Source organism: Schistocerca piceifrons, chromosome 6 (genome assembly GCF_021461385.2).
Source record: "Schistocerca piceifrons isolate TAMUIC-IGC-003096 chromosome 6, iqSchPice1.1, whole genome shotgun sequence".
NCBI lineage: Eukaryota > Metazoa > Arthropoda > Insecta > Orthoptera > Acrididae > Schistocerca > Schistocerca piceifrons.
This window is the reverse complement of record NC_060143.1, coordinates 124,796,891-124,815,770: the sequence shown is the minus strand read 5'-3', so window position 1 is coordinate 124,815,770 and position 18,880 is coordinate 124,796,891. Positions and strand designations below refer to the sequence as shown.

The 18,880-nt window shown below is 39.9% G+C and overlaps 1 protein-coding gene across 1 annotated transcript in view; it reads right to left on the bottom strand.

Moving 5' to 3' along the window:
• Positions 1 to 508: 508 nt before the first annotated feature.
• LOC124803010 (UDP-galactose transporter senju) overlaps positions 509 to 18,880 on the bottom strand; it is an 84,543-nt gene continuing 66,171 nt past the window's right edge. Inside the window, exon 6 of the mRNA XM_047264116.1 lies at positions 509 to 1,428. Within this exon, the coding sequence (XP_047120072.1) occupies positions 943 to 1,428 (486 nt within the window). The 3' untranslated portion in view covers positions 509 to 942. The remainder of the gene's footprint in view (positions 1,429 to 18,880) is intronic.

Genomic DNA, 18,880 nt, shown 5'->3' with positions numbered 1-18,880 from the left:
ACAAACTTTAGGCCATTATATTTATTTCGCAGCACAAGGGTTCAAAGAAAAAACATAGCTCTTCTATAGTTAGTCCACTGACATTTCTGCTCGAGAAACAAGTATATGCTGAGACAGTATCCAGCACCTTTCATAACTACACTTCACCAAGGCCACAAATATTCATTAGTTCTCTCATATTGTTACTATTATAATTACTATTTCAAGTTATTTGAAGTTTTTGCAATATAGCTCAAGAAAATTAATGAATTAAAAAATGCATCAGTGTAAGTTATGTAACTATTCAGTACACAGCAAATGAACACACTGAGCCTTATATCAATGCAAAATTATCTTGAAATGATAATCTTTAAACACATTATAACCACCATAAATAAAAAGATCAAGTACAACAGAAGCTAAATGCTTATCAATCTTTGGGCAAGTTCGTGGAAATGTTCCATCATTTCACGTCCTAACGTATTTAAAAGCTTATACTTGTCTGCTTGGTAGCATATAAACCAGTAAATATTCTGGTGAAATGATGACTATACAAATCTTGACATTAGTTGCTAACATTGACCAATTTGAAAGATAATGTTTTAATGTTTTTGTTTAACAGAATAGAGTACACCACAAGAAATGGTTGGAAAATATGAAAACTACGGAAATTCTTCTGCTCTCATTGTTCCTTGCGCTTGTATTGTTTCAGCATATAAAATGTTCCACATTTATGTTCACCATAACAACTGTATATTATGTGCCATTGATTATGGTCACAAGTTAACTTACAGCAATCCTTTATAAAATTCATGAGTATAAAGATACAGGCTTCTAAATTTATGTGGACCATTTCTTGTAATATGAATAAATAACGAAAGTTAAATCTATGTAAATATCACAGGCTATAATTATGACTTCAATTCAGAAATAAAAAGCCAGTTGCCAACGCAAGTTAATAAGTTAGGCAGAAGAAACATCTAACAGATCTTCCTCTTCCTCTGTTTGCTTGTCTTCTTTCTGTGACTGATTTACAACTGGATTTTGAGAATAGAGTATAACAGCATACGACACAATGGAGATGGCAATAACAGTGTTCACATATATTGGTATTCCAAATATTAACCAACAGAGTACTGCTGTAAACATTAATTCAAGCGCACTTGCAAATGTTTTCAGAATAGAATTTAAGTTCTTCAAAAAGAAGCTAGTAATAATACCAATAGCTGCGTTGTTGAACATTATAATCATTACTTTAAATGTAAACACCGATGAAAGTGCTTCCCATGTGAAAGCACTATAAAGTTGTCCTTGCACCAGAAGTATACCTCCGTTGCATATAATTGAATCCACATACATGAACACATTCTGTACAAACACATTGACATCTGCACCATCTGCCTTCAGAAGGTATTCATTGTAAACGCCAGCAAATGAGGAACACACGGTCTGAAACAAAAAATAATAATAATGAGCACAAAAAATTACAAAGCCATTATCATTACTGAGTTCCTAAATAAAAAGAAGACATCTCATTGTTAATGTTGTAAGAACACCTTCACCTGTGTTCCATAAATCACAGAGGTATGTGGTGGAGAAAGCTTTAATTGCACAATATATCACGATTACTTATCGCTCCATTCACGGCTGAAGCCTGAGAAGACTGCTTATGTTTGTTCATGTGAACTGCCATTAGTCAATTCTCTGATCAACTGCAAGAGCACTGTTGTTGCGGTTATTTATTGCTCTTGCATTTCTTCTAGAAACAAGATCTTTACATTTTTAAAGTAGTTTTTTTTTTAGTTAAGATGGCTCTTCCTTTGAGCATGGTAGTTCAGCATTTCTGCGGTAATTTCCATATTTTCAAGTTTTTAAACAAGTTAATACTGTAATTTTACTCAAAGTTTAAACATATTTCCTTAGTTGTCTCCTTAATGTGTGTCCAACCTTAGCAATGAGTTGCCAACCAGACTACAGACAGGACATGTTTTAGCAAATAATTCATTCAACCAGACCAGCAAGGGACTACCTGTGTTGTTTGCATTGGGAAACAAACACACGTATAAAAATTTGTGCACAGCTTGTCCTTAACACAGTTTGGATGCAGTCCATGCAATGATCAACCAAGAACTACACTAAACACACCTGAAGCAGATATCAAGAAAAGCTGTCAAAACATTGTATAAAATAACATTAAGTAAATTAGAGAAGGGAAGTTGCTACTCACCATACAGCAGAGATGCTGAGTCGCGATAGGCACAAGGAAAAGATTCAAACTATTATAGCTTTCGGCCATTAAGGTCTTTGTCAGCAATAGACACAAAAACGTGTGTGCGCGCACCCATGCCCCCCCCCCCCCCCCACACACACACACCTCTGCAGTCTCAGATAACTGAAACCACACTACGAGCAGCAGCATCAGTGCATGACAGTAGTGGCGACTGGGTGGGGGTAAGGAGGAGGCTGGGGCGGGGAGGGGAAGGGATAATATGGTGGGGTGGCGGAGAGTGAAGTGCTGCTGTTTAGATGGAGCGCAGGAGAGAAGGGGGGGGGGGGGGGGGAAGTAGCGGTAAGGAGATAAATAAAAAGAAATTAAAAGACTGGGTGTGTGATGAAATGACGGCTGTGTAGTGCTGGAATGGGAACAGGGAGGGGCTGGATGGGTGAGGACAGTGACTAACGAAGGTTGAGACCAGGAGGGTTATGGGAACGTAGGATGTATTGCAGGGAAAGTTCCCACACGTGCAATTCAGAAAAGCTAGTGTTGGTGGGAAGGATCCATATTGCACAGGCTGTGAAGCAGTCACTGAGATGAAGGACACCATTTTTGGCAGCGTGTTCAGCAACAGGGTGATTTACTTGTTTTTTGGCCACAGTTTGTCGGCGCCATTTATGCAGACAGACAGCTTGTTGGTTGTCATGCCTGCATAGAATGCTGCATGGTGGTTGCTGCTTAGCTTGCAAATCACATGACTGGTTTCACAGGTAGCCCTGCCTTTGATGGGATAGGTGATGTTAGCGACTGGACTGGAGTAGGTGGTGGTAGGAGGATGTATGGGACAGGTCTTGCATCTAAGTCTTTTACAGGGGTATGAGCCATGAGGTAAGGGATTGGGAGCAGGGGTTGTGTAAGGATGGACAAGTATATTGTGAAGATTTGGTGGACGGCAGAATACCACTGTAGGAGGGGTGGGAAGGATAGTGGGCAGGAAATTTCTCATTTCAGGGCACAACGAGAGGTAATCGAAACCCTGGTGGAGAATGTAATTCAGTTGCTCCAGTCTCGGATGGTACTGATTTAGGAGGGGAATGCTCCTCTGTGGCCGGACTCTGGGACTTTGGGAGGTGGTGGGAGACTGGAAAGAAAAGGCACAGGATACTTGTTTTAGTACAAGGTTGAGAGGATAATTACGGTCAGTGAAGGCTTCAGTGAGACCCTCGGTATATTTTGAGAAGGACTGCTCATCACTGCAGAAGAGACAACCATGGGTGGCTAGGCTATACAGAAGGGACTTCTCAGTATGGAATGGGTGGCAGCTGTCGAAATGGAGATATTGCTGGTGACTAATAGGTTTGATATGGACGGAGTTACTGATGTAGCCATCTCTTAGGTTGAGATCAACATCTAGGAAGGTGGTTTGTTGGGTTGAGTAGAACCAGTTGAAGCAAATGGGGGAGAAGTTGTTGAGATTCTGGAGGAATGTAGATAGGGTGTCCTCACCTTCAACCCAGATAGCAAAGAAGTCATTTAGGATTCTGTGTTTTTAGGAAGGATTCTTCTAGATGGTCCATGAATAGGATGACATAGGATGGTGCCATGCAGGTGCCCATAGCCGTACCTTGGATTTGTTTGTAGATAATGCCTTCTAGGGAGAAGTAATTGTGGGTGAGGATATAGTTGGTCACTGCGACTAGGAAGGAGGTTGTTGGTTTGGAATCCATAGGGCATCTGGAAAGGTAGTGGTCAATAGCAGTACAGCCATGGGCATTAGGAATGTTAGTGTACAGTGAGGTGGTATCAACAGTGACGAGCAGGGCACCGTGTGGTAAAGGGACAGGAACTGTGGAGAGTCAGTAGAGGAAATACTGGTATCTTTTATATAGGAAGATTGGTTCCGGGTAATAGGTTGAAAGTGTTGGTCTATGAGAACAGAGATTCTCTCAGTTGGGGCACAGTAACTGACCCAGGGCCGAAGGATTTGAGCAGTGACTGTAGATCCTGCTGGATTACTGGATTGGGGTCACTGTGGCAAGGTTTGTATCTGACAGCTGATAGAGTCCTTCTGCCGGGAAATCCTTGCGGTTCAAAAGAACTGTGGTGGAGCCTTTGTCTGCAGGTAGGATTATAAGGTCGGGATCAGTTTTTAGATGGTAGACTGCGGTTCTTTCTGCAGATGTAAGGTTAGTTTGCATGTTGAGGGATTTGGGGAATGATGGTGAGGCAAGGTTTGAGGTTAAGAAACTCCCAGAGAAGTATCAGTCCTTTCCAAAGGCCTCACATTTTGCCCCACTTCCAAATTCAATCATACAGGACTTGTTAAAGACCTTCTCTCCTTCCCCCGGTCCCTACAGTGGAAACACTTTTTGCCACCGACCCGACTAGCCAGACTCAACCAAAGACCAGTACTGAACCTTGCCTAACTCAGTTCACTCCTCTATCCAACTGTGATTCACCCCCACTGCCTCCAAGCCATCCCCTGTTAACTTTCTTAACCTCGAACCTTGCCTCACCATCATTCTCCAAATCCTTCAACATGCAAACTAACCTTACATCCACAGAAAGAGCTGCAGCCCACCATCTAAAAACTGATCTCAACCTTATAATCCTACCTGCAGACAAAGGCTCCACCACCGTTCTTTTGAATCACAAGGATTACCTGGCAGAAGGACTCCATCAGCTGTCAGATACTTCCACCTACAAACCTTGCCACTTTGAGCCTGGAACCTATCCTCCTATATAAAAGATACCAACCATATCCTCCACCAACTCTCCACAGTTCCTATCCCTTTACCACACGGTGCCCTGCTCGTCACTGTTGATACCACCTCCCTGTCCACAAACATTCCTAATGCCCCTGGTCTTACTGCAATTGAACACTACATTTCCAGATGCCTTATGGATTCCAAACCAACAACTTCCTTCCTAGTCGCAAGGACCAACTATATACTCAGCTATAATTACTTCTCTCTTGAAGGTATACCTACAAACAAATCCAGGGAACGGCTATGGGCACCTGCATGGCACTGTCCTATGCCAACCTAGTCATGGGCCATCTAGAGGAATCCTTAATTAAAACCCAGAATCCTAAACCCCTCCACTTGGTTCAGATTCGTTGATGACATCTTTGCTATCTGGGTTGAAGGTGAGGACAGCCTATCCACATTCCTCCAGAACTTCAACAACTTCTCCCCCATTTGCTTTATCTGGTCCTACTCAACACAACAAGCCACCTTCCTAGATGTTGACCTCAACCTCAGAGATGGCTACATCAGAACCTCCATCCATATCAAACCTACTAACCACCAGCAACCATTTTGACAGCTGCCACCCATTCCATACCAAGAAGTCCCTTCCGTACAGCCTAGCCACCCATGGTCGTCGCATCTGTGGTGACGTGCAGTCCCTCTCAAAATATACTGTGGGTCTCAATGAAGCATTCACTGACTGTAATTATCCTTCCAACCTTGTACAAAAACAAGTCTCCTGTGCCTTTTCTTTCCAGTCTCCCACTACCTCACAAAGTCCCACAGTCTGGCCACATAGGAGCATTCCCCTCGCAACTCAGCAACATCCGGGACTGGAGCAACTGAATTACATTCTCCGCCAGGGTTTCTCTTACCTCTCGTCGTGCCCTGAAATGAGAAATGTCCTGCCCACTAACCTTCCCACCCCTCCTACAGTGGTATTCTGCCGTCCACCAAATCTTCACAATATACTCGTCCATCCTTAAACAAACCCTGCTCCCAATCCCTTACCTCATGGCTCATACCCCTGTAAAAGACCTAGATGCAAGACCTGTCCCATACATCCTCCTACCACCACCTACTCCAGTCCGGTCGCTAACATCACCTATCCCATCAAAGGCTGGGCTACCTGTGAAACCAGTCATGTGATTTACAAGCTAAGCTGCAACCATTGTGCTGCATTCTATGTAGACATGGCAACAAACAAGCTGTTTGTCCGCATGAATGGCCACTGACAAACTGTGGCCAAAAAACAAGTAGACCACCCTGTTGCTGAACACACTGCCAAACATGATATCCCTCATCTCAATGACTGCTTCACAGCCTGTGCCACATGGATCCTTCCCACCAACACTAGCTTTTCTGAATTGCGCAGGTGTGAACTTTCCCTGCAATACATCCTACGCTCCCGTAACCCTCCTGGTCTCAACATTCGTTAGTCACTGTCCTCACCCATCCAGCCCCTCCCTGTTCCCATTCCAGCACTACACAGCCATCATTTTACCGCCATACTCCGTTTTTAATTTATTTTTATTTCTCTCCTTACCGCTACTTCCTCCCCCCTCCCCCCAAGCTCCTCTCCTGCCCTCAGTCTAAACTGCAGCACTTCACTCTCCACCACCCCCACCATACTATTCCTCCCCCTCCCCGCCCCAGCCTCCTCCTTACCCCCACCCAGTCGTCACTCTCATCATGCACTGATGCTGCTGCTCGCAGTAGGGTTTCCAGTTATCTGAGACTGCAGAGGTGTGTGCAAGTTTTGTGTGTGTGTGTGTGTGTGTGTGTGTGTGTGTGTGTGTGTGTGTATATTGCTGACAAAAGCCTTAATGGCAGAAAGCTATAATTGTGTGAACCTTTTTCTTGTGCCTATCGCGACTCAGCATCTCCACTATATGGTGAGTAGAACTTTCCTTCTCTAATATCGTTACATTACATCCTGGATTTTCCATTGTTGATAACATTAACTACGTTGCAAAACTCAAAAATTGGGAATTACAAATTTTCTTTTTCTTTTCTTGTAAATGTATCAAATTCTTTGGCTTTGACTATTAATTTTCAGTTTATGGTTTGCCCCCCTTAGTTGAATGATCAGCAAGTCTGACTCCCGTGCAGCTGGCCCGGATTCAATTCCTGTCCAGGTTGGAGATTTTCTCCGCTTGGTAACTGGGAGCTGTGTTGTCCTCACTATGGGACTGGGAGTTGTGTTGTCTTCACCATCATTTCATCACCATCGACACGCAGTCACTCAGTATGGCATCAACTGGAAAGACTTGCAACATGGCACCCAAACTTCCCTAGGCCAAGTCATCAATATCATATAATCATTTCATTTCACTTTTTTCCAGTCTGTAGTAATATGAGTAGTTTTGCTCCTATTGCACTTGACTGGGGATCCCTGACATTTTTACTGTGTCTAAAATAACTTGCCATTTAGGGCTAAGGAAATTTTCATTTCAGACATGAACCTGGCAATGTATCCCATATGTATGTATAGACTTCATCAGGTGTTAAGACCACAAAAGAACAAAATCTTTCCAATGTAGTTACCTCAACTCAAAGATTTGAAAATAACACAACAAGCTGGATTTCAAATCAATGGTGTTCAGATCCCTATTCGATTCAAAGCAAGTCATAATTTGTCACATTAGAATACGTTCTCAGATTCTGCAACATAGAGATGTCAGTAGTACAGTGAAACCTCTTTATAACATTCCTCCATATAACGTTTTCCTCTATGTTACGTCCGTTTTTTTCGGTCCCGACTAAAAGCCCATATAAACAATGTTAAATTTTCCTCTTTACTGCGTTTCCTCTATATTACAATTTCCTCCATGTAACACTCACATTTTTGGAACCCTGGTCAATTATTTACCTCTTTATAACGTTTAAGTGACTGGATCTAGACGCATCATTTTCTGTTCTGTGGATTCACAGTTGGCACCGGCTCGGAAATCCCGCACTCAGAGTGTTTCATTTGTCAGCGGCAGAACCCGGTCATGTGATACGTGACGCACATTCTGCTTACAATCTTTTTGGCGCCATTTCAGTTTCTCGGAGAATTTGATGCCAAAATGGGGAGTGCTGCAAGAAAAGTGCTGCTGTTTGTGGACAGATGTGCGGCACATCCACCAGATGTATCTTTCTGAGAAATGTGAAAGTATTTTACAGGAAATGAATTTAATTATGTACTTGTGGAGGGGAGTCAGTGCTGAGACTATTAAAACTGTTTAAAAAATGTGGGATTCTGTCAGACTCAGATGGCAGCTCCTGTGGAAGATGTTGCAAGTGATTTGCAAGAGTTTTAGGAATTAATAGGCAGTGATTCTGTCACTTTTGAGGGCTTTGTGGCTGTGGATGACAACGTGGCAACCACAGGAGTACAAAGTATTGAGGACCTGACTGCAGATAGAAGCTTGGAGAATAATAGTATAGTGAAAGTGACAGTGACAAGGAAGATGACCCTGTGTCCTCATATACTAAGGCAACTGAAGGCTTTGAAACATTTAGGAGATATATGATGACCCATAGACTTGAGGACAGAACAGTAGTTAAACTTGATCATTTGGAGCAAGAAAAGATTGCCATAGTTTCTAGGAGAAATAGAAAACAAACATGCGTGCTTGAATATTTTAAAAATCGTAGGTATGTGATTTTCAGGTTGCATAGGTTCCTAGAGTTTGTGCAAATTTAAGTTCCATTTCATAATTTAATTATTAAAGTAATTTTTTTGTAACTAATTCTTTTTTTTTAATCTGTACCATTTACTGTGTTTTTATGTAGTATGTTCAGTATATCATAAACAAAATTTGGCTCATATTCTACAATTGGGTCAACTGAAGAACGGGATACCACCTGTCAGCTTTGGACAATGATGTCATATCTTAAGAATCTGTTATAACTTTTTACAGTACAAACTGATCCATTTTCTTTTACCCATCCACCTACTGGGCTCCATGTTTTAATCACAAAAAACTAATCATTTGTTACATTGATAATTTGCAATGAACATCATATTACAGTGTTGTGAAAATTTAAAATGTAATCTATGGCACCATTTGTCAAAGCTTATTATGGTATCCCGATCTTCAGCAATGCCCGATAATTATTATTTGGAAGCCTTCCTCTTTATAGTGTTTTCCTCTATACGGTGTTCAGAATTTGTGGTCCCTTGAAAAACGTTATATAGAGGTTTCACTGTATATGGCAGATGTTCTGGGGATCAGTACAGTTGTCTCCTATAATTTATAATTAATTACTGACAGTAATATCCTGTTTTGTTACACAGACAACAACGCAATGATCTAAATAATAAGGTACTGCACCAGTTACAGTTTTTTTTTCCACATAGCATAATACATTTCAGGACTTTACTACCATTTTCAGGTGTAGTGGGAGTTACTTCACACATGCTCCAGAAAGAGCACTAGGACTCTTGCTGTTTCTGTTGTATATTAATGACCTTGCAGACAGTTAGGAGTAACCTCCATTTCTTCACAGATAATGATGCAGTTATATACAATGAAGTACTGTCTGAAAAAAGTTGCACAAATATTCAGCCAGATTTTGGCAAGCTACGAGAGAAGTGTGAAGATTGGCAACTTACTTTAAATATTAAAAACAGAAGATTAATATTTAACATCTTGCTGACAATGGGGGCTGAGAGATGAAGAAGAAGCTCAGATTAAAGAAGGATTAGGAAGGACATTGACTATGTCCTTTCAAAGGGATCATGCCAACATTTGCTTTGACAATTTAGGGAAACCATGGAAAACCTAAATGTGGATACAGATATTTGAATTGTAATCCTTTTTAATCTTCTTGACAATGTCAGTATAGAAATGGGGATTAGTGTGCATGATGTCATTATAGCAATTATGGTTATGAAAGTTAGTAAATCAGTCAAGAAGGCTAGGAGGTGTTCCTGCTAGAAAGAGCAGACAAGCAGTTGTTAGAGTGTGAACTGATGTCACTTACCTAGTTCCAGTAAGATGGACATAGAAGGATTATGAGCAAATTTCAGGCAGATTGTAAATCATGGTCTGGAGAGTTATGAGCCTAGTAAGTTGATAAAGGATGGAAAAGACCCACTATGGTTTAATAAAGAGATTCAGAGGAAGCTGAGAAAGCAGAGGCTGTTGCAGTATCGGTTCAAAAGGGAATGCACAAATGACGAAAAGCAAAGTTTAGTAGAGATTTGTGCGTCTGTGAAAAGATCTGCGCACAAGGCATACAAAAACTACCACCGTCATACCTTAGCAAAAGATCCGGCACAGAATCCAAGAAAATTCTGATCCTATGGAAAATTGCTAAGTGGCTCTCAGGCTTCCATTCAGTCCCCTGCTGACCATTCTGTTGTGACTTTTGAAGACAGCAAAACGAAAGCTGAAGTTTTAAATTTTGTGTTCAATAAACTGTTCACACAGGAGAATTGTACAAACACACCATCATTTGACAATTGGACAAACTCCTGCATAGACAACACAGTAATAAGCATCCCTGGTGTAGAGAAACAACTGAAGGACTTGAAAATAAATAGTTCACCAGGTTCAGATGGACTCCAAATTTGGTTTTACAAAGAGTACACTACGGCACTGGTCCCTTACCTAGCTTGCATTTATCACAAAACTCTCAGCCAGCACACAGCCCCAAGCAACTGGAAAAAAGTGCAGGTGACTCCATTATACAAGAAGGGCAAAAGAACAAACCTGAAAAATTACATATCAATACCCCTAACATCGGTTTGCTGCAAAATCTTCGAACATATTCTCATTTCAAATATAACAAATTTTCTTGAGACTGAAAAGCTTATGTCCATGAATCAGCATGGATTCAGAAAGCATTGTTTCTATGGAATTCAGCTTGCCCTTTTCTCACGTGATATACTGCAAACTATGGATGAAGGGCAACAGGTACATTCGATATTTCTAGATTTCAGGAAAGCATTTGACATGGTGCCCCATTGCAGGCTGTTAATGAAAGTATGAGCATATAAGATCACAGATATGTGAGTGGCTCAAAGATTTCTTAAGTAATAGAACCCAGTATGTTGTCCTTGATGGCAAGTGTTCATCAGGGACAAGGGTGTTGTCAGGAATGCCCAGGGATGTGTGATAGGACCACTGGCTGTTGTTCTCTATATATATGAGTGGTTTGGCAGACAGAGTGGGCAGTAATCTGCAGTTATTTGCTGATGATGTCATGGTATATGGTAAGATGTTGAAGTTGAGTGATTGTAGAAGGGTATACGATGACTTAAGACAAAATTTCTAGTTGGTGTAATGAATGGGAGCTATCTCTAAGTGTGGAAAAATGTAAGTTAATGCAGGTAAGTAGGAAAAACAAGCCTGTAATGGTTGGATACAGCATTAGTAATGTACTGCCTCACACAGTCATGTTGTTTAAATATCTGGACATGATGTTGCAAAGCAAAATAAATTGGAACAAGCATGTGAGGACTGTGGTAGGGAAAGCAAACAGTTGAATTCAGTTTATTGGTGACTGTTGGGACAGTGTGGTTCATCAGCAAAGGAGACTGCGTATAGGTGCAATCTATGGGTTGGATTGAAAGAGGACATCAAAGCATTTCACAGACAGGCTGCTAGATTTGTTACCAGTAAGTTTGAGCAAAGATGTGTCAGGAATTCAAATGGGAATGCCTGGAGGGAATGCGACATGCTTTTTCAGGAACACTATTGCAAACATTTAGAGAACTAGCATTTGAAGCTGACTGCTGAACAATTCTATTGCTGCCAACAGACACTGCACGTACGGACTATGAAGGTAAGACACCAGAAATTAGGGCTCATACAGAGGTATTTAGACAGTAATTTTTTCCACAATCAATTTGCTAGTGGAACAAGAAAGGAAATGACTAGTATTGGTACAGGGTATCATCTGTCACACACAGTACGGCAGCTTGCGGAGTATCTATGTAGATGTAGATATAAATGTAGGAGATGGACACACAGAGAGAGAGAGAGAGAGAGAGAGAGAGAGAGAGAGAGAGAGAGAGAGAGAGGATTAGACTCATAACAATGCACACTGAGGCATTAAACACTCATTCTTCCCACACACTATGGAATGGGAAGAAACCTTTATACATGGTACAACAAGAAGTAGATTTTGCCAAGCACTTCACAGTGGTTTATAGATTGTAGATGTCTATGTAGACATACCATAAGGCAGAAGAATATCATCTGCCCACTCTCAAATATATCAGAGGTACATAAAATTGAGAACTTTTACACAATCAGCTGAACAGCTTGTAACAAAGCAGCTGAAGTCTCTCCATCAGTTATGTTTTCCTCTTCCCATCAGTAACAAGAAGTTTCAACTAATTTTTGTTTTACTTTCAATACATTTACCTCGAGACATTAGCCCTTATATAACAACTTATTTCAACTGGATTTCTCTGAAATTTATTGTCCAAATTACTGTTTCAAGTGTTCTGATTCAATTTGATAATAACTTTATGTTAGGGCACTGTTAATTAAATGTTGTAATTAGCTAAAGTTTGCATTACAGTTCGCTACCTGCAAAAACCTATAACTTAATCAGTAAAATTCCATGAAGTGACCTACACCAATTGAAAGTTAAGCATTCCAACTTTACAGGGAAGAATTTTAAATTATCTAAAACTAATTATCTTCTCCAATAATTTAACTTGAAGTTCTGAACCATTAGCATTTTCCACAATAGATTTTGTAACAACCACTATTAGATTCTGAACTCAACTACAACTTTTGTTATCTTATTTTTTTTCTGTACCGCTTGCTGTACAACACTCATTAATTAATGTCCTGCATTCTCTACTTCGACCATCATCAGTTATTTTGCTCCCCAAGTAGCAAAACTCTTTTACTACTTTAAATGCATCATTTCTTAATATAATTCCTTCTCAGCATCACCTAATTTAATTAGGCCACATTCCATTATCCTCGTTTCGCTTTTGTCGATGTTCATCTTATAACCTCCTTTCAAGACACTGACCATTCCATTCAGCTGCTCTTCCAAGCCTTTGCTGTCTCTGAGGAATGACAATATCATTGGCAAACCTCAAAATTTTTATTTCTTCTCCATGGATTTTATTTCCTACTCCAAATTTTTCTTTTGTTTCATTTACTGCTTGCTCAATATACAGATTGAATAACATCGGAGATAAGCTACAACCCTGTCTCACTCCTTTCTCAATAACTGCTTCCCTTTCATGCCCCTTGGCTCTTATAACTGCCATTTGGTTTGTGTTCAAATTGTAAATAGCCTTTCACTCCCTGTATTTTACCCCTGCCGCCTTCAGAATTTGAAAGAGAGTGTTCCAGTCAATATAAGGTACATTCATGTAAACGAGGAGATCCAAACTGCAGAAGAAAAACAGTGTTCATTCTTTTTTTTTTTAATTTTGTAAACAGTAACTTTTCCACGCTCAAAAATTCTATTGGTTCTTGCAATAAAAACAGTAAATTTCAACCTAGCTGAATTTTAAAGACTAATGCAGTTTTCAAAAAAACTGTTTATTCTTACACAGTCTGAAATACAATGAGTAACATCTGTGATCAGTCTGCTCCTGTTGTTTGACTCACAATACAAGTATGTATATTCTGCAAACAAGTAAACCTTTGGGTGAATTCAGTATGTAAAACTAATGAGTATTCTGTGTAACCAGTGTTGCGATTATGAAAAGTGTATTAGGTTATTCTCACTGAAATTACTGATTGTTGAACATGATGAATTTGATAAAGGATAGACTTAACTGAACTACTATGGTGCGATCTTCTTTTTTAACAAACTACTATAGCAGAGTTTTAACAATATGTGAACTGTGATTTTATGCAAAAGTGAACAGATTATTTTGTGCCACAATTGAAGCATCAAATTCACCATCAAAATTGTGAAATTGTGAGTGCTGACATGTAACCACACGCTGATTATCATTCATAATAAATGTACTGGTCACCATTATTATTAATCAATAGCTGCAATGAATAAAACTCATTTTAATGTCAGCTAGAATGTTAGTGTCATATACACTATTGAACAAACATCATTCTGCACCAATGTGAACTTTCAGCGTAGAGGATATCAGGAGTTGTCAATGAGGAAGAGACTACAAATTAAAGGTCTGTGATGTCCCGAGCTCACGCACCCAAGTTACTGACAAAATACAACTTGGGATGTCACAAAATCACCGAAGTCTTTAGCTCAGACTTCACACACAGCTAAAAGCCAGAAATTTTTAGTTTGTTTTATAATCAACATTGCAGACTGTGAGCTTCATAAAAAATCTCATACAAAAATACTGCTCATCTCCACTTTATCTGCTACTGGCTAGAGAGACCAAGTATGACTTTACAGCACAGGTGATAGGCATTCTTTTTGTTCCCAAATGATTCAAACTCTTCTTATTGGTGTGTATTCTGTGCATGTAATGACTGTTTGTGCAAACATTTTGGAATTTCCGATTTATCGTTAATGTTGTACATGCCCAGTGAGTAATCTGCAACCATGTGGCCAATAGGTATTTTGTGTGCTGATGATGATTCTTTATATGTGTGGGCTCCCATTTTTTGGTACAGAATAGGTCCACTGATTTTCAATAATTAGCTGAGGTTTCATTGTGATAGGAGATTTGCAGATAATTTGTCTTCCAGTTCCTATTGTCAATTACCTCTTAAATGGTGGGATAGATTTCTAGCAAGAAAGCAGACAAACACTGATATACCCTCACTCATGATGCACGCAATTTTCCAAGATTGTGCATCTATACAGTTCACAGATGTGTTTATAGAGGCCATCTGGATCAGCCCCCTGATGTGCACTGTTGAGCCACCAAAGAAACAGTAGTATTTAAGTAATCACAAACGAGTGCTTGTCCTATTCTGTAACCTGAATTACTGTTGTCCAGCCATGTGTTCACACACAACCTGTACTTACGTGTTGCTCTATAAAGTACTATGACCACAAATCATGTTTGCTCGCACTACAGCACTTACATAGTGCAAGAAATATGCAGATTTGATTTTCTGAGCTTAGGGGGAAGTGAATTTATGTCCCAGTCATTCATACAAATTTAACTTTACAGGAAGTTACAATAAAGCCTCCCCTTTTCAACAGTTACAATGCTGAATACAAATTTTGATTGCTAAAAGAAATCTTATCGAAAAGCTAGGTGACCTGATATTTTACCAGTGTATTATTAATTTCTAGAAAGCTCAGGTATCAGACCGAGTCACATCATAATTTCTCCATGATGTTTTGGCAAACAGAAACAGACTAGTTTCCATCTTCCAGTGATTCCTGATGACTGCTGCTTCACTCTTGTCAGCATCCTATATGTGTTGGCCATTATCCCCTTCACCACTCTGCTGCTATTACTGTCCAAGTGGCTGCCACAGTGGATGATTGTGGTGGTGGTGGGGGCAGCACCTTCCTCTGATCTCTGGCTTCCAGTGTCAACAAGGCTGGAGAAATACACCATGAAACATGTAACATGTTCACCAGGGCCACATCACTGAAGAGCAACATTTTAGGTAGAAAGCTTGGCTACCCATGAGTTACATTATGACCCAGAGCTGGTCCTCCTGCCCACTGGCAAACGGAGTGCTACTGTGTTGCTCCTGCACACAAAATATAAACAGAAAATGATGATCTTGATGATGCAGCATACAGGAAGAAAGAAGGAGATTTGACAAGTTGCCTCCAGAGAAAAACCACTGTACTTCGTTTTGGTAGTTTTGATGTGAAAATTGTTAAGAAGCTTCATTCACAAGCAGCTGCACCACCATAACTGTAGGGGCTGCCATAGGTCCACAAAGAGGGCATTCCAACTCACCCCATAAATAGCATTACAGGAGCAGCAATATATCACGTGGCCATACACCTGACTACTCTCCTGATTGTATGGAAATGCATACATCGCATCGGCAATTCCATTCACTTTATACGCCATCTACAAGAACTTCACCTCAATAATAGTGACCTTTTGGTGAGTTTTGATGTAATGTGCCTCTTCACCAGGGTACCACTGAAGGACTCCATAGAATTGTCAAACAACAAATTCAACATCATCCTGATGAGACTCTTCAAGTTTGTGCTCACTTCAACATACTTCCTGTTCAATGGAAACTATTAGCAACAGATGGATGGCACTGCCACATAGTATGCTGTATCAATGGTTGCAGTGAATTTGTTTGTGGAAAATTTCAAAGACAAAGTCCTGGAGCAAGCAAAGCTATAACTAGTTTCTTTCTACAGGTACGTGGATAACACAATCATTATTTTGCCACATGGGCAGGGATAATTTAGGTGAATGTCTCCATCATAACTTGCGTCACTCCAACACACCTCGTTTATCACAGAAGTAAACAGGATGCCATCTTCCATTCCTTGATGTCCTGGTGAAATGAAAACCAGATGGCAAGCTGGGCCACAGTGTGTAAAGAAAACCTACAAACACTGATTTGTATCTACATGTCTGCAGTAGTCACCCCAACTCACAGTGTGAAGACATTTTACACATGCTTGTTCACAGGGTACAATCCACCTGCAACCAACTGAGCTGAATCATCCGGAGATGACATTCCAAAGAAATGGGTACAGCAGCAAGCAGATAAGGAGTTCATTTAGATAGACTATGTATAGAAAACATCAGAAGGAATATGAAGAGAACAAATCAATAGTGTGTATCCTGCTTGTCCAGAAAAGTCAACATAATCTTGGAGCAACACCATGTTAAATCCTACTTGCGTCCGTCCCCAAAAACCTTGACACTGCTAGGTTCTGTAAAGGATGACTCAGGCCTTTGCAAATCAGGGGTCCATGAAATCCCCTGCCAATGTGGCAAAGCCAACAGTGAGGAAACTATATGCTTGGTAGAAGAGAGGTGCCTTGAACTCTGATGCCACAATGAATAATGCCAGACCACCAAAACAGCCATGCCACTACAATTGAGCAGAAAGCGGCAAAGCAGGATACCAAATAGCAACGAATGCTCTTAGATGAATAAAGGTTAGAACTTGTATACACCTCTTAGTAACTGGATACAGTTATGCTTGCCTTATGAACTTGTTTTGCGTTTCAACAACTGCTATACTATAGATAGTTTCCAATATCTGCAGTGCCAAACACAAAGCCCTCAAGCATTCTACCAAGGTAAGGGTAAGGAAGATAATGTCCAAGAGTACTATTATTGTAATGCAAAAATATACGAATAACCTGCTCCTAAAATAATAGCAATAATGTGACATAATTACAACAGTTCACATGTGGGAAATAATGGATTGTGAAAGCAAATCATCTCAGTGATGATCACATTAAGCACAGTCTCAAAGCAGAAAGCAGGTGAAATTCCTTTGACCTTTCTCTGAAAGACTGACAACCAGCAGAACACAAGCGAGCACTTGCAATTACAAACTGAATGCCACCAAATGCTGTTTCTCACCCCAGAGTATGCTTTGCTCACTTATGCGCCTTTGCTTGTATTCATCCCACCATAAACTAGGCTTTACATTCTCCTAGGGACTTAATGAATTAATTTTATACAGAGGCATGATTGAAATCATATTTTCAACAGAATGGCACATCAGTATGTTACATTCTAGTTCCCACCCAGATCAGTTCATTGTAACATTCAGATAAAAGTGGGTATGACGAGATAGTCCTCATTCTCAGCCAATGAGGCCCTTGGTTTGGACTTTTTCTTGTCTACACAAGGAGTCGTGGTTTCATCATCCCTGTACAATAACAGATGAATCACACTACATGGGTTAGGGACAATGCACAAGTAATTCATTGTACAATACGTATTCCTGACTAAGCATATCACACTTTACTCTTGAAGATAACACCTGGATTTGAATACAGTGGTCATGATGTCAAGCAGTTTCTGTACGTTAACTACACTTAGGGAATCAATATTTAGAGTGAGAATAAAGAAGAAAGTTGATTGTGTTTATATCTGTAACATGCAAATTACATTTTTGGACATGTCTTTCTAACCAAATTTGTGCCTGGATTGATGATTTTTCAGGATGCAGGACACAGCATGTTGTCTTGCATGGAGAATTTTTGACAAATCTGGAGTTAACTCGAACATTCCCTCACAGAAATCTATTATAATTCTTACTGTTCAAAGTGAAAGTAATGATCTGACACTTAATGCAGTTATTTATAATGAAAAAAGGTGAACAAATATCCAGTCAGATCTTGATAAAGTATCAAAATGTTGCAGAGATTGGCAACTTTCTTTTTATGTTCAGAAATGTAAATTTTGCACTTAACAAATTCAAATACAGAGTACCATCCTTTGAGCTACAATATAAATCAGTCAAAATTGGGATCAGTGAACTAATACAAATACCTACATGTAACAACTTGTGGAGATGAAATGGAAGTAGAGACTCAATCATTCGTAAAGCAGTTGGGAGACTTCAGTTTTAACTGGTAGGACACTAGAAAATTCAGTCTATAAAGTATATTGCTTATGTGTGGGATCTACACCACTGGGGTTATTGAAAGTATACTAATAAGGACATAATGAATGGTAGTAGGTTTGTTTGACTCATGAGAAAGCATCATGGAAAAGTGAAAAACCTGGACTGGCAGACTCTTGGAGACAGATGTCTACTACACTGTAAAGACTCATAGATTTTCAAGAACCAGTATGTATCACTTTTGTAGAAATTGTAAAGACAATATTTTACTAATTACAGTGTGCACACACAAATGTTCTTCCCCTACTCCATAGGCAAATGGAACAGGAAGAAACCCTAATACATAGTACAATGGGAATTACTCTCTGCCACACACTTCACTGTGATTTGAACACATGGGTGTATATGCAATACTACTTCTACCGTCTCTCTTCTACAACTTTTAGAAACATCTAAAAGCAATTAAGAGACACCCTGTTTTTCGTAGAGTGAATGTGACAAATTCATTC